General features: G+C 33.3%; 1 protein-coding gene across 1 annotated transcript in view; it reads left to right on the top strand.

The window, feature by feature from the left end:
* Esyt2 (extended synaptotagmin-like protein 2) overlaps positions 1-27,291 on the top strand; it is an 85,699-nt gene that overhangs the window by 16,423 nt on the left and 41,985 nt on the right. The window contains exons 4-11 of the mRNA XM_085950996.1: positions 4,636-4,677; positions 6,511-6,651; positions 7,971-8,047; positions 8,727-8,793; positions 9,614-9,759; positions 11,652-11,772; positions 12,255-12,318; positions 13,488-13,594. Of these exons, the coding sequence (XP_085807122.1) occupies positions 4,636-4,677; positions 6,511-6,651; positions 7,971-8,047; positions 8,727-8,793; positions 9,614-9,759; positions 11,652-11,772; positions 12,255-12,318; positions 13,488-13,594 (765 nt within the window). The remainder of the gene's footprint in view (positions 1-4,635; positions 4,678-6,510; positions 6,652-7,970; positions 8,048-8,726; positions 8,794-9,613; positions 9,760-11,651; positions 11,773-12,254; positions 12,319-13,487; positions 13,595-27,291) is intronic.

Here is a 27,291-nt window from a genome sequence, read left to right as displayed (position 1 = left end):
ATGCATTTTCTTGTTATGGCTGCGATGATACGTACTGTCAGAAGTAAATCCTTGCACGTGTAAATGGGGTATAAGGCCGAGCTGCGCCTAACACTGCATCTTTACTATATTATGCAGTCTTTTCTCTATCTCCTTGTTATTCCTAAAGTCATAACATCACACACCCATATCCGGTAGCAGTGGCGAGGGTGGAGGTAGGCTGTTAAGATCCGCCATAAATAGTGCACGTCAGTCATACATATTTGTTTTCATTGAAATAAGACTACGGTTTACAGATGGTGTTAGTTAGTATTCAAAATTCATTTGAACCTTGCGAAACCAAACCATAATAGATAATAGTCAAAAAATACTCGTCAATCTATAAAATATCTAAAATTATGTAATTAGATCATACAAAGCTTTCGATATTTTATAGATAGAATAATATTTTTTATCAATTATAGTTTGGTTTAGGCAGGGCTTAATGAATTAAAAAAAATGAACCAACAATATGTGTAATATGTATTCTTAGTCCATCGAAAACAAAAAGTATGAATGGAAAAGTGTGCACAATTTTGTTGTATTGCCAAAAATATACCAAAAATATTATGGCTTGGTTTTCGGAGGGTTTAATTGATTTTTAAAAACTAACCAATACCATCGGTAAATTGTAGTTTTAGTTCAATAAAAACAAATACGTATGACCAACAAAGTTTAATGCGCACTATTTATGACGGATCTTATCAGCCTACCTCCACCCTTCGTTACTGGTATCCAGTAACCACAAAGGTTTACACTAATACGAAGCTCAGAATATGGCTGCCTTGAAGCATCATTCCCGCTTGTTATTTCTCTTATCTCATAGGGTTTATAGTTTGCATGTTGAAATATATTATATTACTGACGGGCAGGCTTTTATAGGTACTTGAAGATAAAAAAAAATGATAAACTGAGATATATGAGTACTTGAAGATAAAAAAAAATGATAAACTGAGATATATGAGTTCAAGTGTCTATATTATAATATGATAAGTTGCTTATATGCTATGTCTGCGTTATATCAAAACAAAATTATTTTTTCGTACTTATTATCTTCGACCATGTCCGATCCTAATGGGCCCCACAGAGTGGAGGTTTGTATTAAAAGATTTAGGATTTTTTTAACGAGAAATGGATGTCAGCCACTTGCTCAACCTATCAGGTCCATACTCTGACTCGTACACAAATTGAAAAACAATATGTGTACTTGCCAGACCCAGGATTTGAAGCTGGGACCCACAACGTTATAGGCCAACGCTTCAGCCACGTGGCCATCGTGAGGTTATCAATTAGATATTATATTTATATCAGTGGTGAAGGGTCTTTATCAGTAAAACGTATTTGGCTTCATTGAACTCAGACTACAATGTGAAGATAGATAGTCTTTGTTAGTTTTTAAAATTCAATGTAACCCTGCCTTATCCAACCCATAGTAAATGTAAATAATAGTCAAATAATATTCGTTTATCTACAGTTTAATGGCATAATTTTAGATATTTTTCTTTATATTATTTTTTATATTAAGAATATTTTTTATCTATTATGGTTTTCTTTAGGTTTAATCTCAATGAATTTAAAAAGCTAACCAACACCATGTGTAATAAATAATATGTATTCTTTATTCAACGAAAACAAATAAGACGTATGACTGAAAAAGTGTGCACTATGTTTGTCGGATCGCCCATAGTATACCTAAACTATTATGGTTCGGTTTAGGCATGGTTTAATTGAATTTTAAAAACTAACCAGCACTATACTGCCGTACTAAGCACAGAGGCCGTAACTGACGTATTTAGGTATTTTCATGTTTTTAGATATTTGGATTCTGCAGAGTTTTTGTATAAGATCGGTGAATAAATCCAAGCCGTAACTGCTATAGTTACGGAGAAATCAAGGGTTTTAATAGCCGTATCTACGGAGTTTGAGAAATAAACTCGATAAATACTAAGCGATTTGGTTGTAACTATCATTTACTAAGGCATATTAGCCGTATCTGACATATATATGGCTAATATCAATACATATTAATAACAATAATAATAATAATAACAATAACATAAATCAAATTTTCAAGGTATGTAAACAAATCTTAAACCAAAATTAACTATTATAGGCAAATAAAATAAATAAAAAGTTCCCCAGTATTAGCAGGAAAAGTAAAATAATATGAAAGCTCAGATCTCCCACTTGCCTAAAATGCAGATACGGCCTCTGTGCCTAGTACGGCAGTATAGTTCAATGAAAACAAATAAGTATGCACTATTTATGTCGAATCACAGTCTACCTCCACCCCTCGCCACTGATATATATTATAGTCAAATCTTGATATTATAAATATTTCGCCAATATTAGAAAAAGCTAGATGGGGAAAAAACACTGGTGCGTTTACACCGCCATCTTTAGATTAATAAAGCCTGAGCATAACTTTTTGCACAAGCAACGAGTGGTCCACTTTTCAGCTGTCAAAATCAGATCCCAGATTGCTTGACATATCGATTCGCCCTGTCTCGTTTCAAATTGAATTATAAAAAACTCTCAAATCAAATATATTAACTATCAGTGTTATTAATAAATAATATACATTCCTGTTATTCATCAGCTGTCAAAGTCACACTAGTCCTTCACACAAAAACCGATGGTTACATCAATTTCCAAAAAATATGTAGCATTGATATATGCATTACATTTGTAGAAGGTGTGTTAATGCCGTAATGTGTAAGTGTATTATTTATCATGTAACTTATCTATTAAAATCAAATCATTCCCTGTGTGAACACGACAGACGCGTCAGTTTGAGCACTCTATAGAGCAGGGAGGGGCAAACTGCGGTCCGCCGGGTATTTTTTTGCAGCCCGCCATCATTAATTGTACTTCTGATTACGAATAACTTTTTTATGATTTTTTAAAAAATATTGACAATAGATTAAAATTTTTAAAAAGAATTTGTTGTTTCGTAGATGTATTATCTCAGTACGTCTTCCTTGCGTCTCGTCTCACACTATGTAACCACTATTTTCTACGTTGAACATCGTGACACATTTAAAAACTTTTAACTCCGCTTTGCAAGGATAAAAAATATATGCCCATGATATGGTAAAAAGTTTGAATGGATTTCAATTAAAACTATTTTTCAATTAAATTTCTTCGACAAATATCGAATAACAACGTGGACCACTTTCCAACTTTGAAGTTGCTGAATATACCAGAATATAAATTTGAAGAATATGGTAAAATTAATAAAACTCTGAATGACGATTTTTCACAAAGATTTGGTGACTTCCGAAAAATTGAGACAAGTTTAGCAATAGTACGCGATCCATTTTCAATAGATATTGATAGTGTACCGACAGAGCTACAACTTGAGATTATTGATCTGCAGTGTGACACTGATTTAAGAGAATTGCATCGTCGTGAAGAAATCTCCAAATTTTACAGTGCCCTTAATTCAGACAAATTTGACCAACTTAAAGATTATGCAAGAAAAATGTTCATTATTTTTGGATCAACCTATATAATATATGTGAACAAACATTTTCGATCATGAACCTCTATAAAAATTCTTTACGATCAAATATCTCCGATGTCCATTTACAAGCAGTTTTGAGAATATCAACTACAAAATTAACACCTGAATTTAAAAAAATGTTAAAAAATGTACAACAGTTTCATTCTTCTCATTAATTTTATTGTAATGTTTATTTTTCGTGATAATAAATAGTGTATATCTAAAAATGGTATTTTACTTGCGGCCCGCCGCTCATTTTGAATTCTTGAATTTGGCCCTCCATCCAAAAAGTTTGCCCCCCCCTGCTATATAATATACAACGACAGGCAATGACAGTTCATACATAGACAACAACGGGAGGGGCGTAAAAAGTAGGACCAGTCGTGGTGAATGTATCGGCTTTCTACTAGAGTCGGCAATGGTTTAGGCCATTCCGTTGAGATCAAAAATGTATTACAATATTTTACCAAAGTAATTAAAAATAATTATTACCTGCCAACTTAAAAGATTTCATAATTATTATCAGCCGGCGTCGATCCGCTGCTGGATGAAGGCCTCCCCATAGCTTCTTCCACTTTTCTTGGTCCCTAGTTCTTCGCTGCAATGGACATTTACTGAATTTTATTTCGTCTATCTAGCGGGTTTTAAGCCGTCACTGTGGTAATTTGATTCTATTTAGACACGATACTGTTGTTTATCTCTTAATCCATTGGTTTCTTTTATGGTATTTTCGCATTATACTGAACATATACCTTACCTACATATACCTCAGATTTCTCTTACGTTAAGGGTCCACGTGTCATGCGCATACGTGAGCACTGGTAGCACACATTGGTTGAACATTTTACGCTTAAGGCACAATATGACATCGCTTTTGAAGATACTATTGCACCCAAATGTGATCCGTACCGGTTTGGTTCTGCGAGTAATCTTATCATACATATCACTGTCAATTATTGACATTAATTATTGTCCGAGAATAAAACAAATAAGGATATTTGGTTATGGAAATATTGACAGATGTTTCAGGTTACCATCCCATCATCAGAATATCATTTTTCCATTATTTTTTTATTAACAAAATGTAAAATATAGATCATTTTTCATTTCAGGTTTTCTTTCCGGACATTGAAAGGGCGGAATGGGTGAACAGGGTGAGTTCAATGTCGTACGACATATATTTTTACTTTATTATATTAGACTGGATATCCACCGATCCTCGTAAAAACTGATGTTACTATAATACCTCCAAATAACTTGGTGGAGTTACAAAATCAATTATGGACAACTTTGACACTAAATATATTATATTATTTATTACACCTTTGATAGCTGAGTTGATAGAGCCGCTGTCTATGAGGTCTCTGTATTTATCATCTTATCTGTAAACTCATTAGGAGTCGTTGGATGTTTGTTCATGAAAAGACCAAAATATTGAATTTAAATGGGTTTTCTCCAGTATGTGTCATTTTATGTGTGTTTTGAGTTGTCAAACCTTCTGCTTGTATTAGAACAGATGTCGCAATTATAGCATCGTTTGTCTATCCAAATTTAATTTAGAATTGGCTGTCTTTATGGGGATGTTAATGAAATAATATATCGTGGGGTATAAGTCTTGTATAATGTACTAGGGTTTGAAATAATATATTGAAGTGAGATCGAATAAAAAACAAATACAAACAAAATATGAGTCAAAATTAAATAAAAATTAAAATAATAAATAATGTACAATATATAAAGTTATGTTATGACAATCCCATATATTAAATAGGGTATAATAATGGAGAAGACACAAAATATAATTGATCATTTAACAAATTAGAATTGGGCAAAAATTTATACCTATTAATTTCTAGGATTTCCTGTTTATCCAATTTTATAGATTTCTCATTCAAATGCAGGATTTTAAAATTTTTACTGATATTAAAAGAGTGATTATTTAAACTTAAATGATTTCCAAAAGCTGAAGATTCATTACCATTTTTGGCACAGGCTAAATGTTCTTTGATCCTAGTAAATTGCGTTTTATTAAATAAAAACAACAATACAATGCAGTTCCACCATGAATTGACAGTTAACAAAATAAAAGAAATTAAAAAATAAATATTTATTGTTTTATTTAGTGTACTACACATGATAAAATTTATAGCGCAGTTTGCTAGTAGTGAACACAATCAGCGGCATACTTCAAGTATAATGGGTCAAAAGTTGGTAAGTCGATAATTTAGGTATTTTGAGTTAATAACGGATTATGTGTGTATATATAAATAATATGTACTTATGCTAAAAAAAATATTCAAGGTCATCCGATATATAGGACATGAACACATAAAGCACAGAGAAATTAACATTATGCCTGATTTTAGAGGGCATGTCAAATTTTCAAATTGGAATTACTCCATACATGCTTACTTGACTTACCAACTTTTGGCAGTATCCTCTAAAAGGAGGCGATATTTCAAAACAGTTTCTGAAACTCTGCCTTAGAAGCGACTAGATTATGCTAGATTAGGCAGCCTTCATAGTCCGGTGTGTGTAAGGCGCTGAATCAGCTTTCTCATACAACTGAATGAAGCAGGCCAACAATAGCCGACAACTTATGATAAATAGCGACTTGATAAAAAAAATTGAGGGCATGGAGGATTTACTTTGGTCATTATAACGTACCCATATAATATAATGTTAACGTGGAAATTTTGCCGCAACTTGATTACCAGCCCGCCTCACCATACTTTTTCACCATACCAGCCTGCTTCACCATACTTTCATATAACCTGCCGCCCCTAGGCGCTGACCTTTCATCACCCATGTGATTGTTTCATTTCTGTTACTATCTACACTACTGTCCTCATTTCCTGTTGCAGTGTTAAAAAGAATATAGATTAAAAAATGTCATGGAAAAGAGGCAAGAGAATAAAACAGCTGGATTCGATCACTATGGAATTTAATGCGTAGGTGTTTATTGAAGATATTTTGTATGTTTTCAGATCTTGATCCAAGTCTGGCCGAATGTGAATCACTACTCCCGGGACCTGATCAAGGATGTTATTGAACCAAATGTCCGTGACAGCCTCTCCAAATACAAACTGAACGGATTCAAGTTTGAAAGGATGATCTTGGGAACAATTGTAAGTGAACTATGTATGTAAATTCTGCCGGCGATTGAAAACAGTAATTTCAATATGAACATGGAATATCGTATCTACTTCTTGTTATAGATTTAGCGTTACTCATTTAGTTTTCGCCAGACATTGAAAAAAACACTCGTCTACCTGCTCACAGTGTTGTTGAACAAAAAAATGGTACCTGCTCACAGTGTGGTTGAACAAAAAAATGGTGGCAGCAGATAGTTGGAATTCTTTAGATGTGTCAACTTTGAAAAAATCATGGAACAAAATTTTGAAAAGACCATTAGTAAGTTCCAGTAACGTGGTAGAACCTGGTTTAAGCTTTAAGCAAAAATTGATAATTGATTGTTTTATTAAAAAATAATTTATTACACATAATATGTGTATGTATATGTAAATCTAGACAAATAATAATTATTCATACTGAATATACTTGTCTTTCGCTGTCAATTATGATTTTCTTTCGATTATCCGGATTTTTCCTTATCCGGACTATCTTCATCCCCAATTATTCCGGATAATCGAAGTTCTACTGTATATAATTTTTGTCATGCCATCAAATATTGGTCCAGTGGTTTCAGCAAAATTTCGTGTTGTGAGACGTCATAAAACATGGATATCGTGAGAAATAGCAATCGCAAAATGGTGTGATTTCTTCCAAACTAAGAGTCAATTGCAAACTCTAATAAATAGGAAAGATTTAATAAATTTGACAATGTAACATTGTTTATTGAATGTATGTACTTCGAAAACACCTCAGAAACATATCCATTAGAAAACATCTCAAAAATAAAATATGTTGCCGGGCGGGACTCGAACCCGCATCCATCAGATTCCGGCCAATGTGTTTAACCAATTTATTCACCTGCACCCTACCCCTACTTAATCACGACGAAATTAACTGGTAGTGACTGAAGCACTTCTATTAGCATGCATGTTTTTTTATTTAACGTTTAATTCATGAAATTTAAGAGTGTACCATTCTTTGTTAAGTAAGTAAAGAGTAAACGAGATACAGATATCAGCTATGAATCAAGATACATTGATTCAAACTACAAAAGCCAGTTGCTAATAGCAAAATTTGAGATGCCTTTCAATGGCATGACTATTAGATAATTTTGTTATAATTCGGTAGGGCTCGGGTGGCTAAATTGGTAAAGCACATTGGTCAGCATCCCTTTCATTTCTTTTTAAACGGGTATGTATCTAAGGTGTCTCCTAATCGTGTACGCAGGAAAGTTTTGTTGAATACGTTCAATGTAGCAATATTAAGTTGAAATTAAATCTATAATGGCGTGCCTTTCTGTTTGTGTTTACAGCCTCCGAGGGTAGGTGGCGTAAAGGTCTACGACAAGAACCTGTCCAGGAACGAGATCATCATGGACATTGATATTTTGTAAGTGATCACCAATATCGATCATGTTAAAAATAATAAACGTTTATACAAATATACTAATATAAACCTTCTATAGCCGCTTGGCTTAAGTGTCGGCCTATAGCGTCGTGGGTACAAGTTTCGAATCCTGGGCCTGGTAAGTACACATATTGTTTTTCAATTTGTGTATGAGTCAGAGTATGGACCTAATAGGTTGAGCAATTTGGTTAACATCCATTTCTCGTAAAAACAAAGTTTGTTAACACAAACTTCCACTCTGTGGATGCCCGTATTATGATCCAGTTACGATCAGACATGGTCGAAAGAAGATGCTGGATGGTGGATGCTAAATATATGAAAGTGAAACTGAAGAGATTATAAGTCTCATAATGAAATTGTATGCAAGTCGTTTCGCACTGTAGACTATTTTTTAGCAAGTTTAACATGTTAAACTGCCAAAAGTTGGTAAGTCTCAAAATCATCTTTTTACAATTAATTTACTAGTAATTACAATTTGAAGTTTGACATGCCCTCTAAAATCAGGCATAAGCTAAATTTTTTTTTGCTTTATGTGCATCATCTATATATCGGATGAACTTGAATTTTTTTTCGTTGTGACGAACAATAGATCATCTCGTCTTTTGTGTCATTGTTTTATATTGCCATCATATAAATAATTATTAATTATTTTTTATTTCAGTTATGCTGGAGATTGCGATATTTCCTTCACGTTGGCTGGAGTCAAAGGGGGCATCAAAGACTTCCAGGTACTTACACAGGATAATATTCAGAATCAGCAGCCCCAATGGGACAATTCCTAAAGTTAGACTATTAATACATGTGACGTAACACATTGGAATTATTCCTCGAGTGAACATTTGACACAACAGGACAGAATGGAGTTAAGGATAATCGGAGATGGTTGTGTCCGGTGGTAGATAGATTCCAGTGGCGAACGGTAGAGGTAGGCTTTTACATAAATAGTGCACACTAGACTTTAAAGGCTTTGACCAAGCGGCTTATGCGTCGGCTTTTAATACCGTGGATCCCAGGTTCGAATCCTGGGTCTGGCAAATACAGATATTGTTTTTCAATTTGTGTTTAGAGTCGCAGTATGGACCTAATGGTTGAGCAAGTGGCTGACATCCATTTCTCGTAAAAACAAAAATCTGTTAATACAAACCTCCACTCCGTTGAGGCCCATAATATGATCCTATTAGGATCGGACATGCTCAAAAGAAAAAAACTTTGTCAGTCATACCGTCATCCGTGCCTAATCGAATCCATTGTAGAAAATAATCAAAAAATATTTGTTTCTATAAAATATCTACAATTATGCCATCAAATCATATTTATGGTAAAATATATTTTATCGATTATGGTTTGGCTTAGGCAGGGGTTAATACTAACCTGCAGCATCTGCAAATTGTGTTTTTAGTTTAATGAAAACAAATAAGTATGACTGACAAAGTTTAGTGTGCACTATTTATGTTGAATCTTAAGAGCCTTCCTCCACCAGTCGCCACTGATAGACCACAGAAGAGACATGACTTCTAATGAAATGTAATGTGACATAATTTTTTTTAGATTCATGGAATGGTGCGTGTGGTCATGAAGCCTTTAATAAAAACTATGCCATTGGTCGGAGGTCTTCAGATCTTCTTCCTCAACAACCCTACCATTGACTTCAATCTCGTTGGAGTCGCTGACATCTTGGATATGCCTGGATTCAGGTAATAATTAAAACAAGAGCTTATTTTTTGAGGTCCACGAAGATGTACGAAAGTATTGATACTCTCTTGACATCCTTAAGTATAGTCCTAGCAATATGATCTTAATGATTTTTTTAAATGAGGATTCACCGTTGGCTATTTTCTTAGGCCAAGATGCATGGAATGCCAAGTTACATTAAATCAAATGCCATGCATAGATCAAATTGGAATTGACGCCATTTTTAAATTTTGATTTCAGATGTTTATTCAAATATTTTTTAATTCACATAGGCCTTGTCCAGATGGCGTGTGTTTCACTGTGATTTACACTTGAATACCGAATATAACGCATTTTATAATCGTTTTCGAGATATATACGAGACACAACTATAAAATAATTGTTGCATCTCATTGCAAACTATCGACAATTATTGTCTCCTATAGTACCTCGACTCACCTGTAATACGCGCGTACTCGAGAATTTGGAGTATGCTTGCGCTGGTAGCGTAACAAATGACACGATGCGAGTACATGTACAAAAATAAACATTACAAAAAAATTAATGAGAAGAATGAAACTGTTTTTAAATTCAGTTGTTAATTTTGTAGTTGATATTCTCAAAACTGCTTGTAAATGGGCATCGGAGATATTTGATCCTAAAGAATTTTTATTGAGGTTTATGATCGAAAATGTTTGTTCACATATATAGGTTGATCCAAAAATAACGAACATTTTTCTTGCATAATCTTTAAGTTGGTCGAATTTGTCTGAATTAAGGGCATTGTAAAATTTTGAGATTTCTTCACGACGATGCAATTATCTTAAATCAGTGTCACCTGCAGATCAATAATCTCAAGTTGTAGCTGTGTCGGTACACTATCAATATTACTATATTAATCTATTGTCAATATTTTTTAAAAAATTATAAAAAAGTTATTCGTACATTAATGATGGCAGGCCGCAAAAAAATACCCGGCGGGCCGCAGTTTGCCCCCCCCTGCCATACAGTGATAAAAACATGAAAACTGGACAATAGAGATTAATAATTAGATACTTACTATAAATTTAATATAATTCAACGGTTAGTTACGGCTATTAAGGGTTAGTTAATGTTTTAATTGTAAATGTACATACGGTAATAGAGTAACTATACTTGAAGAGTTATGAATATATTTTTTATATATAAGGCAAGAAATTCATGTATCGTGCCAAAATGGCGTCTATTTACAAAAGTATATTAATAAATTGATACCACGGATAAAGTATACAGTGTGATTTGTATATTTTCATTTGTGTATTTTTTTTTCGACATGGCAACAAACTCGTATATTATCAAGACGGCTTATTATGTTTACTTAAGTAGATGTCAACAACGTTGCTAATTTAATAAACCATATTATTTCGTCGGTCCCTATTAAAAAAGTCGGATCTGAAATTTGTCATTTTCGGATTATTACGTAAAAGTTATTTAAACACTTTAAAAATTTATACCACAATCACAGTTTATTTTGTTTGTTTGAAAAATTTCGAGATACTCAAGTTAAAAATGACGGATCTACCGAGAGTGTCCGAATAACAATGTCGGTTATTACCAACCGACATTGTTGGCTGGGCGTGGGTAAACAAGATGCGTCGGATCTGACAGTTGCTGCTATGTTCACCGGACAGACAGATGTTTTTATAAACGTTTAGAAAAGTTTCTATAACCCGTATTTTTATTCATTATGGCAAGCAATAGGTCACAGGATATTTGATGAAACATCTTTGATTGCTCGTTCTGAAAAACAGCATTTTGCAGATCCGATTTTTTTAATAGGGACCGACGATTTAATACTGCTAGTCGCTCGCATTTGCATAATATAATTGATAGATACTCAAACAAGTAAAAAATGGTATATTATTGTTTTTTTCAGTGACATTCTTCGCCGATGCATCGTCGAGCAAGTGGCAAATATGATGGTTCTACCCAACAAACTTCCAATCAAACTGAGCGATGCCGTGCCTTCGGATGAACTCAAAATGCCCGAACCCGAGGTAATTGTAATATATTATGTTATTTTGTTTTGCAGTGCGTAAATCGCTTTTGTTGCACTGCTGGTCGGAGGATTGAAGGTTGGCCACGGAAACAGAATCCATGCTGCTGTATCACAAGGTAGGTGGTGGAGTCTCTCACCTTCCGTTACCGTCTGGAATGCGATAATATCCTTTACCAAATCGAACCTTTGTTATGTGGTTGTATCAATGTACGGCTAAAATTCGACGGAGAAATCAATTTTCAAAGCTCCAAATTTGGGATACTTGAGACTATGATACTAGATACTAAAGAAGAACAGGTAGCATGCACGTTGAAAAAGCAGCATTTAGTCCTCTCAGAATACAAGACATGACTCGTAAGTTGGCTGAATACAGGTTGCGCGATTCCAGTATGACCAATCAACTTAAACACTCACTTGAACGTCATTCATCAGTTTTCTGTCGAAGATCAATATTTTTATCATGTTTTATTCTTGTTCTAGGGCGTCCTTCGTATACATGTGGTTGAAGCTAAGAATTTGATGAAGAAAGACATTAGCATGTTGGGTGAGTATTTACAACATCATATTCTCCTTCATAACGAAGGAAAAAATAGTATTTAATACACGTCCTGCATTGTTTGTCATGTCAGCCTGGCAACATGTAGATCTGTCTTGTAGCATCGCTGCATGACGATGAAGGATCGGCCACGCTATGCTTTAGCCACAATGGGAGGTCACTTTTGACGATACTACTCATGCATTCAAATGCAGCTTGGTTCTGCAAACAATCTTATATGTCGATCGACTTTTATTGGCGGAGATAGACATTATTATTTACCCACTTGATTTGAGTGACATGCCGTGCAGTTTATCAATCTCTTGGAGACATTTATCTTTAAACCTACTTTGCGGCTTTCATTTGCAAGCTCCTGCATTCTGTCCTGAGATCATTTGGGTCGTTCGCAAAGATAACAATGTCATCTGTAAAGCGCAAATGACTGAGGTTCATATCAGTGGCGAAAGATGGAGGTAGGCTGTTAAGATTCGACATTAATAATTCATACTAAACTTTGCCAGTCATACTTATTTGTTTTCATTGAAATAAGAATATAATTTGCAAATGGTGCTGGTTAGTTTTTAAAATTCAATTAAACCCTGCATAACCAAACCATAATAGTTTAGGTATGCTATGGGCGATCCTCCAAAAATAGTGCACACCTTTTCAGTCATACTTTTTTGTTTTCGAATACATGTTACAGATGGTGTTAATTAGTTTTTTAAAATTCATTAAGCCTCGCCAATGCAAAACCATAATTGGTAAAATATCTAAAAATGTGTATGTTTTAATGGCATAATTTTAAATATTTTATAGATGAACGAATATTCTTTGACTATTATCTACTATGGCTTGGATTAGGGAGGGTTTCATTAAATTTTAAAAACTAACAGAGTAATTGTAGTCTTAGTTCAATGAAAACAAATTCATCTGACTGACAAAGTTTAATGTGCATTATTTATGTCACATCTTAACAGCCTACCTCCATGCTTCGCCACTGGTATATATTATATCTTCTAGAATAGCCATGAATAGTTTGGGTCAAATATATATAACACATAATATGTGTTATATTATATATGTTGATTCAATGTGCAAATTCTATGATGTCGTAACTAATGAATCACACGAGTTATAACTGAGTCGACGAATAATTATTATTGCTTATTGTTTTACAGGCAAAGGAAAATCAGATCCGTACGCGTTGATCTCGGTGGGAGCTCAGGAATTCAGAACGCCAACCATAGACAATAATATTAATCCCAAGTGGGACTACTGGTGCGAGGTATGTCGACACTTTCACTGCAATACGATCATAGATAGTGAAAAAAACATTTTCAATAATCAAACAAGTTTATTATGTGTGTTATAGATTTACCAGTATAAGTTGTCTTCTTAGTGAGGGCGCTACATGCTAATATTTGGCATATTATTCAGTATTATTACACTGTGATGAACTTGGTTCTGAATTAGAACACTTGACGATTTATATTGGTATATCTATAGCGGTTTTTACAGATTTATCTCGTAGGTAGGAACAAACGATCAAAATAGCTAGGTACCTAATTTTTTTTTTAGTTTGTTGTATATTTTTGTTATCAAATAATATAATTTTAATTGATTTTTGTTTTGTTTATATCTACAGCATTTTGCCTGAAATCTCTTTTTGCATCGTATCATTGCCGTTTGGACAAAAATCAGACCATTGAATGTTTAAAAATATGTGAAAATCAAATTATTGACTCGTTTACTTAGTGTTTATCTTATAATTGACATGTCTTATAAATGGGTACGTCTTATATTCGATGCAATACAGTATTTAACTAAAAACTGTCTTTCTACTGATGTATTTTGTCTAAGCGGTAATGATGTATTCTAGAATATTGATGAATACAATAAATTGTTCACTCTCTTTGCATCATTATTATGCGTAAGTAAATCCTATAGCATCATGTTACTCTATTCAGAATGATTTCTATTGTCCCTTCTTGAAAGAAAACTTATGCACTGTTTTAGAATTTCATTCAATGTTATTTAATACCCAATAGTTAAAAGTATAGTGCGACTACTAAATTGCGACCGACATGCCGTAGTGGCCATTTAGGGAACTAAAAATCCCACACCTCAGCTCTTTTACTTATATCTTTATATTTAGCGCTATCGCTTGTCGGTTACAATATAAAAGTCGCTTTGTATTCGTCTGTTTTATATAATATATATTTAAGGGGTCGTCGATAAGTGATGTCACACGATTTTTTTTACCCTTTGTCATAAAATATTTTATTCATTAAAAATAATCAATTACAGTGTAATGTTTTCACGAATTATGAGTTTTTTGTTACCTTTGTGATCTCACATTTTCAACAACCCCCCTCTTATACCCTTCATTATAAATCATAGCATTGTATCAGACCGCTTCCTCCCTTAGGAAGATAATAATATGTAGTTATGTCATCTTTGGACGATCCCTAACGGTGACTTATAATATCGATAAACATATATTTTTTTGTTTATTAATTAATAACTTTTATGACTTTTATAGCATTAGTCTCAAACTGGGAATAGTTGACGTCTTTATAAATGAACGAAATTCAACATGCGTTTCTGCTAAAAACTATAAAGATTGAATTTTGAATTTTTTTTGAATATTCCTGATTTCTATCTATATTTAAAATTAAATATTTCCCCCCCCCCCCTTATTTTCTTCGCTTCACAGTTTCACATTTGATTGGTAATTATATACCAGTGGCGAAGGGTCGAGTTAGGCTGTTAAGATCCGACATAAATAGTGCACATTAAACTTTGTCGGTCATACGTATTTGTTTTTATTGAACTATGAGTAAGACTAAAATAAAATTTACAGATGGAGTTGGTTAGTTTACATAAATCAATTAAACCCTGCCTAAAGCAAACCATAATAGTTTTGGTATGCTTTGGGCGATCCGACAAAATTGTGCACACTTTTTTATTCATACTTAATTGTTTTCGTTGAATTAGGAAAACATATTACACGATATCTATTGTTGTTGGTCAGTTTTTAAAAACCCATTAAGCCCCGCTTAAACCAAGCCGTAATATAATATAAAAATATTATTTTATCGATGGCCGCGCGACTTAAGCGTCGGCCTATAGCGTCGTGGGTCCCAGGTTCAAATCCTGGGTCTGGCAAACACATATTTTGTTTTTCAATTTGTGTTTGGAGTCAAGAGTATGGGCCTAATAGGTTGAGCAAGTGGCTGACATTCATTTTTCGTAAAACCAAAATCTGTTAATACAAACCTCCACTCTGTGGAGGCCCATATGATCCTATTAAGATCGGACATGGTCGAAAGAAAAGAAAATAAAACATCCAAAATTATGTATGATTTAATGTCATAATTATAGATATTTTATAGATAAACGAGTATTTTTTGATTATTATCTATTATGGTTAGGCACGGTTTAATTGAATTTTAAAAACTAACGAACACCATCTATAAATTGTAGTCTTAGTTAAATGAAAACAAATACATATAACTGACAAAGTTTAGTATGCACTATTTATAGTGGATCTTAAAGACCTACCTCCACCCTTTGCCACCATTATATACAATATAATGCAGTATAGTAGAATAACAAGGCAATGCTATGTTGAATACAAGCATCCTATGGGTAATGACTGTAGAAGAAATTCGGTGAATACTAGACTTGAATTCGGTAAGAAACGATCTCTCATGCGAAGATATTGAAGAAACTTTCTCTACTAGACGGAGTCCAAATATATTATGAAAGTGAACTTATACTATCGACTGAGGGTACTTGATAGAATTCGAATTAAAATTATAATTAATTTAAGTTTAATACATGTCCATTCGAATCGTTTTTTTTTTGTGACCAGGGTTTCGCCTTTTGGCGTCTTCAGGCACTAGGCATATTGGCAAATTCACAACTGACACAGAATAATAGTTACTTTTGCCATTGATTAGTGTGTGTGTAGTGTCTGAAGATGGTCGCAATATGTAGCCAGATAACAATTCGACAATCCTGGTCAGATACATTTCACTCGCGGTGGGTGCAATGGAATAAAGGGCACTGTTCTACTAATTTTCATACAACTGTGAAGGTTTGGACGAGTTTGTGTTTGATGTTACATAGAAAAATTCGCTTCAGTGTTTGTGACACCACAGATGGCTCCATCTGGCAGATGAATGGTTTATTCAACATCTTTGGATTTACAAGTATTACAAGATAGATTTTTTTACGAGTGAATATTTTACATCCAATCAAGGCAAGCATTATTCGAATTGATTCAAATGAACTATTATTACCCATTGTATGGCATACGACTATAGCGTACTATTTTCAATGCAAAGCAACATTATACATTCGTTTGAATGCTTGTTTTCTATTGGCGCATCTAATATATATTTATTATAAACTGTTTTTTTTTAATAATATGTAATAATACCCAAGCGATGACATCTACCCCCAATTATTTCAAGTAAGTCGTTAGGTGTGTTTATGCGATAACATGTTAAGCTATTAGGATTTGCAATCACGGGATTCCGCTCGATCTCTGCATACCGAAATCCCGGAATTGAAAATGTATTAATCCCGGGATTTTTAGATTGCTTTTATATGATTTTTTTTTTTGAAAAAAAAGACTTATACTGTACATCTCGTATGTTTCACGGAATTATGAGATCGGTGCTGAGGATTAAACAAGTACAAGTGATAAATAATTACTCACTTTTTACATCACCGACTTAGGAGCTTATCCCATGATAATAGTGTATAAAATGTCATTATCATTTTTATAGTAACCGTATGTAATTGAAATGTTTTAAACATTAATAAATATATTAAATATTTTTGCATGTAATAATAAAGCAGCAATATTTGAGAACAAGACTTCATTTACAGAATGTTAAAAACGTTTATGTAGATTTAAAAAAATGTAAAACCCTGTCCGATCCTAATAAGATCATATGGGCCTCCACGAGTGGAGGTTATATTAACAGATTTTTGTTTTTACAAAAAATGAATGTTAGCCACTTGCTCAACTTAATAGATCCATACTCTAATTCAAACACACATTGAAAAACAACATGTGAGTTTCCCAGACCAGCGATTCAAACGAAAACGTAATGAAAGACCATTTTGTGGAATTACTGCCAAAAGTTGGTAAGTCTCGAAATCATGTATCTAAAATCAGGCATAATGCTAATTTATTTGTGCTGTATGTGGATGTTCTATACATCGGATGACCTTAAACTTTTTTTAGCAATATTATTTATATATTATATACACATAATCCGTTGTTAACTCTAAATACTTAAATTTTCGACATCTACATACCAACTTTTGGCAGCAACAAAACAAGATATTAACAAAATGTTATAAAACAGTCACATGTTATTTAACTATCAAGTTGATTTACTTAACTTGGTAACTGCTGTACTTGTATTCGTTCAATCCTCAGCACGTCCATTATAAAACTTCACATTAACTAAATTATCAATTAACAGAGTGCTGCTACGTAAATGTAAAATTTATGTTATTTTTTGTTATTAATATTATAAATTAATATTATTTCTGTACCAGCCATTTCACTTGCTTTTTGTCTAATCCCGGAATTAGAAAATACGAATACCAGGATTGGACAGTAGTAATGCCGGGATTAGAACATTATTGATCCCGGTATTGACAATGTCTGGAATCGCAACCCCAAGTAGCTAAATAGGTTTAGGTCCATGAAGCAATAATTAAATACACTTTGAATTATGTAATTCAAATTACAAAATGAAGATCATTTTTATACATCCGGATTGGTTATTATGACAAAGAGAAACAGCTAGGTAGATAGAATTGGGTTATTATTTTTGACAACTTCAAGGTAATTAGAGCTTTTAACTTGGTCATTTTCAGCACTTTTGTGTTGTATATGATTGCCTGGGTTCGAATCCTAGCTAAGTATACTTATTGAGGCGAAGTGAAATGATACTGTAATGCTACTAGGGACATCCAGTGACAGAGTTATGAAATATTCAATTTATTATTATAATATACTCAAAACAACCTTTAGTTTTGTTATAATATCAATATAAATAAAAAGGATTTCAAGTTGAAGACATTTTTATTTTCTAGAGTAATTTTTGTTTTATATTAAATAAAGTTTATAGTTTGAAACACCTTGATACAAACTAGACACAACTGCAATTGTCATTCACAAAACACATTATGTACCTTCGCACACACTGTTGATGCAACATTGTTAGTTGGAAAAGCATCATAGGGCACACGCAACATTGTTGGTAGCGTTCACCATGAATGTCGCTGATGTATTTAGTTCAAAATATTGTTGCCACCATGCACAATCCATACTATTCGTAGTTCACAAGTTGCTTTTAAAGCTAGTTCAACGAACTGCAGTGCCGGCACAAAGATGGCAACGAAAATGGTCGACAGTGATCATTATGAAATGCCATTTCAAGTACATATCGTCACTGTTCTGGCAGAAGACACTAATTCGAAAAAATGACATATCGAGTTAGTTATACCAAAATGTTCCTTATTTCAAACTTTACCGTCTGGAAACCTTCTTAATAAATAAACAGTCTTTATTTTAAAGTCATCCTTTTTACGATTACTTAATAAACTCACATGATAGACCATTTCAAACATTTTAACAACTTCAAAGTCAAATTACTCAAAACTAGTATTCTCCAGTTAGTGTGTTCTGCCAGAACAGAGACGATATAATGAACATGAAAAATTACTAATTCAATGAAGACATAAAACAAAGAAAAATAATTGGTGTTTATAATATTTAAATAAATTATAGGGTAATGCTAACTCAACTCACATAAGCGGAATATATCAATATTAGAAGTGATTTGTTTGAACATAGATATTGCCCTCCCAATTGGCATTATTAATGACAGGTTAGTTATACACCTTGGGAGAAAAAACAACTGATGCTTCTGATTTCTATCAACACTACAAAGAATGGCAGTTTCTATTTTTTAGACTGCTTATAAGCCAGAAAAAATATGTAGCAAAATATAGATATCTTTTAGACTTAAACTACAGTATGTAAGCATACCTAAGAGAAAGTCAGTAGGATAGTATCCATTCAGCCTCAATCAAGTAGAGGAATCTCAAAAATTTCTTTGGACCTTCGCCACCATAAGGCTGTACTTCAACTGACGCAGGGCCCAGACAAAAGACTCACACTCTTGAATGTGTCCTATATGTCTGCCATTTCTTAATTTCTTAAATGTCAATAAAATGCTCTGGGATCCGTCCACACACGGACCCGATTGGCCACGCCGACTTGATATCAACCAAGGCCAATTTTGAGGGATTTGAAAAATTTGCTGCGTCAAATGGAGTCGGAATAATTCATCACTTTCAACGCCTAACTCCTCTGTTTCGGCAGGGTTTCAGTACACGGGTACAGAGGACACTTCATGTCATTATGACAAGAGCAAGTCAGATTCATTTTTATTTTCTAAAACTCTTTCATTAAGCACCGAGATGCACGGATGCTACATCAGTTCCGTGTAGCTTTGTTTCGGGACAAGGAAGTGTAGTACTAAAATCTTTTCAGTCTGACACATTTATAGTGACATGGAAGGCGGCCGTGCACAAATCGTTATCTCAAATCTTTTTATAATCAAGTTTTAGACGTTTCGACTATAATATGAATCAAGTCACATCTGTGTGAGCAATAGTAAATGTAATATTGTTCAGAAGCATTTTTGAGTTGGGATTATGTTGGTGTCAAGTCAAATGTCAGTGTGCATTGCGCCTTATCGGTATATTTTCACGCGAATTGTATCAATTTATATGTTTCATAATTCTGTCACTAGATGTCCCTAGTAGCACTACAGTGAGGCATTATGGTTCAAATAGTGGCTAGGGTTAATAACGGTATCGGGAACGGATGCAGTGATGGATGGTCGTAGTAAAAGGGTGCAAAATTATACAAATTGTTAACTTAAAAAATGATATAAATATCTCCATTTCTAAAAAAGATTTTTGTCGTTAGTTAAAGAGTTATACTGATTTTTGATTGTAAATGTAAAAAGATATATTAATTTGTCTTGAGTGGTGATTCCCACAGTTTTTTGGTTTTACAACATAATATATCATTCTGTTGTAAAACCTCAGAGAACTGTTTCACACATTATATTAGGTTGGGTAGAGTAGTAAAAAAATAACTTCACTTTGTATCTGTCTTACTGGTTATATACAATTTTCTCTATCTTTCTTCGACATTTCAGACTCGTTGCAAAGGCTATTCACAAGAGTGAATGTAGTAAAGTGTAACTGAAACATCTAGGAAAATAAGAAGAACACACGGTGGTAACTGAAAAACGATAGACGATAACAACTAACTGTGAAAGTCTCAAACAATACAGGATGCAATTTTGTTAGTGTTTCTGAGTTTGAATTATGTTTGTATTGAACTGTTTGTCTGTGTTCAGGGTGCGTAATAGTTTTATACCCCATTTACACGTGCATGGATTTACTGCTGACGGTATGTATTATCATTATTATATAGGCCATAACAAGAAAATTCATGTGTAAACTTGTATTATCATGCAAGTTGCAAGATTGCATGCATGAATCAAAAAATTTCGGAAGCTTCTAAATTTTCACGTGACAGTTGAGATTTGTTCGATATATGCGCCTGCGCAGTAGAACGACAGTGGCGAACCTGCCGGTAAAAAACAAACTAGACCGCGACTCATTTTGAGGTTAACTGATTTTCACAACCAGTCAACTAGTACTATAAAAAGACAACAGTCAGCACTTTTACATGTAAACAGTTATTATCGCGATAGTTATTGATAAAATACACACTATTGCTGCAAGTAAATCCATGCATGTGTACAGGCGCTATTATGTACGAGGGTGGGTCAATAAGTCCTTAGAAAAGCCGACAGGTGGCGCGACTAGTACTGTAAGCGGTTTGTTTTCATGCAGTGGCACTACCGATTCAGTATGCTGCGAATTTTCAATCAGATTGGTCGGGTTGTTGTGTGTTTCTCGTACATTTAAAAAAAAAATTTGCTTGTGGAAAATGGAAAAATGGAAAATGGAGAAAAATGAGTTTAGAGCTGTTATTAAACATTTTAATATAAAAGGGTTAACAGCAAAGGAAATAAAAAATGAGTTGGATTTAGTTCACGGCATATCTGCTCCTTCACTTGCAACTATTTATAACTGCTTAAATGAATTTAAACGTGGTCGTACATCAACAAAGGATGAACCACGCTCAGGACGTCCTGTAGAGGTGACTACACCAGAAAAGATCAATAAAATCCACGATATGGTGTTAAGTGACCGAAGATTAAAGTTGAGTGAGATAATTGAGGTTACAGGGATCTCAAAAGGTAGCGTCATTTCTATTTTACATGACAAATTGGGCATGAAAAAAATTTCTGCAAGATGGGTGCCGCGTTTGCTCACAGTCGACAATAAACGCAATAGGGTGGTGGCCTCTAAAGCCCTGTTGTCGCTCATGCAACGCAATCCGGATGAATTTTTTCGTCGCTTTGTGACTGTAGATGAAACATGGATACACCACTATACTCCCGAGACGAAAGAACAGTCAAAGCAGTGGATTGCGAAAGGCGAACCATGTCCAAAGAAGGCGAAAACCGTAAAATCAGCTGGTAAGGTTATGGCTACAGTATTTTGGGATGCACGTGGAATTATTTTCGTTGACTATTTGGAAAAAGGAAAAACAATAACAGGGGATTATTATGCATCTTTATTGGACCAGCTAAAAAACAAAATTGAAGAAAAACGGCCTCATTTAAACAGGAAAAAAATCCTCTTTCATCAGGACAATGCCCGTGTTCACACATGTTTACGATCAATGGCTAAAATTGAAGAATTGAAGTTCGAATTGGTCGACCACCCACCGTATTCACCAGATTTAGCCCCCAGTGACTTTTTCCTTTTCCCAAACTTAAAAAAATGGCTAAGTGGACAACGTTTTTTTTCAAATGAAGAAGTCATCGATCGGACAAATGCTTATTTTGAGGACCTTCCGAAAACTTATTTTTCTGACGGCTTAAAAAAAATTGAGAAACGTCTAACCAAGTGTATTGAGCTCCAAGGAGATTATGTTGAGAAATAAAAAAAAAATACAAAAATAAAAACTGTTTTAATGCTTTTTTCTAAGGAATTATTGACCCACCCTCGTATCATTGTACTGCTGAAAAACAAGACACAATGACAACATAATGTCAAGATGTAACCACAATAATTTATTGTTAAAAAATATATATATTTACAATCAACAATTAGGTGAACTCATTTTAAACCTGCGGTGACCACATTGTGATAACAAAGAATATATTTATCATTTATTAACACCGGGTTTTAAATAACGTATATTGTTTTTGTCAAATGTATCAATAGATCTAATATATTATTTATTATTAGTCAGTATTTAAAAAAATAATTTTTATAAGAATCGCTGGTCAATTTATTAATTATTGTACTGTCATTTACTTGGGAGATAATGGTTTTAAAAAATATATTTTTTTGTTAATTCTACGATATTTGATTACAAGGAACGAAGTAGATATGTTTAACACGATTCCCCTTCTCTTTCTGACATGATTTGTGAGTTACAAGTGTTTATCATCGGATCATTTTGAAGATGGGTTTATAGTCCGAGATATCGAATATAAATCACACATATATCGTAGAATTAACAAAAAAAAACTTAATTTTAAAACCAAATACTGACTAAGTGTTATCTGGGGTTGCCTTTAATTAGCATGAATTATAAAATTTGAAAGCCTCCAATTAATACATTAAAATTAATAATTCTCATCCAAATACGCCACAAAAATTTATAATGGAAAATTAATATTTTCCTTATCCCCAAAAATTTATAAAATATTAATATTAATGCTTCCCATGTCCACCAAAAATGTATTAAGTAGGTAGTGACTATTTGTTCACAGTTGCCAGAGAGCCAATAATAATTAATACTATCGACTGGGGTTACTTGATACTGGGGTTGTTTGTATTACTTTACTTGAATCGTTCTTAGCGACCCAGGTTTCGCCATTCGGCATTTCAGTTACTATGTATTCGATGTCGATTCAAATGGAATATTGTTAAACTTAAATCAATTAGAGCTTAGAGTATTTTATGTTATATACAGGTAATATCTGTAATCGATGATAAATGAAACTAGTTTCTGACACATTAGCCTTTAGGGCCCATGTGGCAGGTGTTTGAATGTCGAAAAAGGAGAATCTTGTGTATCGTTGGAAGCTGAGTCTGAACTATCTGTAGATTTTGTAGGAAAGATATCGAGGGTATACTGACAGAACGCATTATTTCAGTTTTTGCTGTTTTTCTGTTTTAAATTCCAAAATGTATACAATTTTACGCTCTGTCCTGGTAAAACGCACAAAGGCATAGGATATAATCGTGAGAAAATAGAAACATTATTAAATCATATTGTTATTTTTTTATTCTGATAGAAAGCATGATAATGACCTAATGCGTTCTGCCTATACAAAATACAGGACTTGTAACATGTCGTATATTGTGTTTGCCATAAAGGTTAGTCTTTATAATGTAGAAAAAATGTTTTTAAATCATAAAAAAATCTACGTGGGAGAACGCTTTGAAAAAAAATTAAAGTCCTTTTTGCGATTATCTCAGAACTTGTTTTAATGAGTTAATGCTTTCTGTCAGTATACCCTCAATATATAATGTGTCATTATTAGGCAATATCTTTTCTCATCCTAGAAATCAACATTTTACTAAACGCCGTCATAAGAACGTCGGTGAATATAAAATACAGTTAGTACTTTTGAAATTATTCTTTGGTCAGCATGCATAGTATACATTTAATTTAATTGTTATCTAATATTATATAGTGAAACTAGTGCGGATTTGCTACTCTTCTAAACAAAGATAATGCAATTTTTTAAGTTCTTTTATCTCGAAAAGTAAGTCAACAACACCCATTACATTCGTATCCGAAAACTGTCCATGAAGAATCTATTAGTGAGGGTTCCAATTTGATGGAGTCATTAAGAAAAATGTTAGTTTTAAAAAAAAAACATTTTATGTTTTAAGTACTGGACCGCCCCCAAATTTTATTAAAACGTATTTTTACCGCATTAGCAGCTGTAAACTGTAATTTCAAGTATGGATATACGGAAAATAGGTGACAAGGCTTTTTAAGCAAGAGAGAAAAATGTTACAGATTATTGCTTATATTTTTGTATTATGCGATGATATTCGGTACTTTTCATTGGAGTTTGCAATTGACTCTTAGAATTTTATGATAGTTCAATATACATCTATGTAAGTTCAATACCGCGGAAGAACTATTTGTCAAAATGTTCAGGAGTGATAAAAAAACCTTGCAATTTCATTAATAAAAAAGATAAAAAATAATCTTAAATGCGGTTTATCGTGTCTTCCTGTTTTATATTAGAAAATATATTTTTACTATCGTATACGTCTATGCAAGTTAAGTTGTGTGGATTATTTTGTAAATCAGTTGGACCTTACGCGGTCTTGTCTTAATTTCAAAATTATAATGCACCAATCAATGCGGCTTGTGCCGTTTAACCAAGAGCGCCAACAATACGTATTTTGAACATATCGGCTCATACGCGGTATTGAACTTACATAGATGATATCATTATCTTAAGGTTCATTCTTTGCCATTTAATAAATGCTTGTAATTATTTTAGCTAGTTAAATTTTCAGGAGTAGTTAAAGGTCAGGTTAGGTTGCAATTGCAAATCCGTTTGAAAAAATATATATCAAAATATTGAAGCTTCTGGCAATTATGTACAAAGTCACTCCGATGGATGATTGTTGTTAAATATTGGAAAATCTATTGTTTATTTCATTCCTCATGTTTGGTTTAATTTGGAAACCCCCCCTCCCCTCTTTCTGTTGTCGTCATTATTTGTGTGTTTTCTCTTTTTGTTTTGTTTTTGGTTTAACCCTAAATTCGTTGCGCGCGATTCTGAACGTACCGACAGGCGCCCATCCTCTACTCGTCAGGGCAAACTTTGATCGTTAGTATTTGCGATCAGGACGATATAAGCACCACGGACGAGCCGCTCGGAAGGTTGGTAGCTTTGGGACAAAATTGGATGACTCTGGTAATCTGAAGACTCGGAGGATTACGACATAATATAGTTTCAATTGACTCAATAGTATTATATTCACAAATGCCCATTTTCTCTCATCCCTTTTTGCATTTTTTGATTGCGTTCCACGTTCAGAGTTCTGCGTTCTTTGTAGTTTATGGACTTTATCAAAACTGTGCACACAGCAGGCAGTCAGACCGCGCCGGTCCACACACTACAAAGAACGCAGAACGCTTGCACGCTCTCTGTCTGTTCAAGCCCTAAAGGATATAATCTGCAGTTACAAAATTGCATAGTTTGCGTTTTTATCTTTGGAAAAAGGTAAAAACTCACAATTTTTTTTTGTGTGGACTGTTTTAAGAAAAGGATTTAACACACAAAAAATCAAAATGTATTTATATCATTATTATATTAATATGTCGACACCACATAAAAGGTTGTAACTAGGTTTTTGGCTATTTTGACTTGAATGCCTTTTATCAACTAAAAAATTCTAATTTCAGAATTAAAAATAAACATTGTAGTGTAATTAAAATTTATTAAAATCGTACTACTGAAAAGTACCATTTTGAAGTTCCGGCCTTATATGTAGGAGATGTCGATATATACATTTTTAAGTAATGTGAACTAAAATCCTCCGAGTCTCAGATGTATGAAAGGTAGTTGTGTGGTAAATGTTGATCTAATTGGATATTTAAAATCATCTATTCGGCCATTAATAAATTATTAGCTTTCTTCGTAACCGCGCAATGCCTCACTTTCTATTATTTCACATGTTATTTTTGAAAGAAAGACGAACGAATGTACTTATGGCATTTTAGACCGATTATGGTTCGAGCGTAATAGACTATTAATATATTAATACCAATGAAAAATTAATATGGTGACGGTATATTGTTGGCAACACTGTAACAAAGGTAAGCACTGCATGTTTGTGAACGCACTGTAAAATTTGGGCACAATTTTTAAAATATATCATAACAAAAATGGTGATATTTTACAATAAATATTTACTTATAATGGGCTATATTAGATGGGTTTCGCCCAACGTTAATCGGTTACATGTAAATTGTATGGAAAACATTTCACCGTGGCACAGTTCGCCGTGAGCTTTATTGTTGGAAAGAGATGAACGTATACTATATGGTCTCCAATTTTATTAGATTCAATATGAACATTAATTCAATTTTCATAGCTGATTTTGGCAAAATTCATGAATTCAAGAATGAAAACCTAACCTAACCTAACAAATAATCCAGTACATCTGCTATTTTCAAAATTTGTTTGCTGCTGGCTTCCTGTAAAGTGTAAACCGACAAAAACCGTGTTTTATTTATGTCTGTACTATACGACCCTAAGAGGTTGGACGGTCTTTAATATGCGGCCATATATTTCCGATATAACATTTCACGGTGAGAAGTTTCCGGACACGACGTTAATCAAGATAATAAAACAATTTAAAAAAATTAGTTTTGTTTTTAAAAATATTTATTGTAAATTATAATAATTTTTTATGGTATATATGGGTTTTTTTCATTGCATGGCATGTTTGTTTAATCCAATATATTAATTAATAATTCCCATGTTGATCCTTTAAAAATTTACCTATTATAGAATTAAACTAAAAAAAATAACATTAATTTTAATAACGATTCAACCCTAATTTTAAGAAAAATTATAGATAGGTAGGTATATAATATAATAAATAAATCTAGAATGACAGGAGCTAGATGATATTGAATGTACTGCAGAAGCCATCTTAGATGCTATGTTGTGCTATGCTATGCTAGTATTTGAATTTGGAATGACACATAGTCCTAGTGCATGTTCGAATGAACTGCAT

This window comes from Rhyacophila brunnea, unplaced genomic scaffold (assembly GCF_057557595.1).
Source record: "Rhyacophila brunnea isolate RB1 unplaced genomic scaffold, BYU_Rbru_1.0 scaffold_24, whole genome shotgun sequence".
In the NCBI taxonomy this organism is placed as follows: Eukaryota; Metazoa; Arthropoda; class Insecta; order Trichoptera; family Rhyacophilidae; genus Rhyacophila; species Rhyacophila brunnea.
The sequence above is the reverse complement of the archived record's forward strand: the minus strand, read 5'-3'. Positions and strand labels throughout refer to the sequence as shown.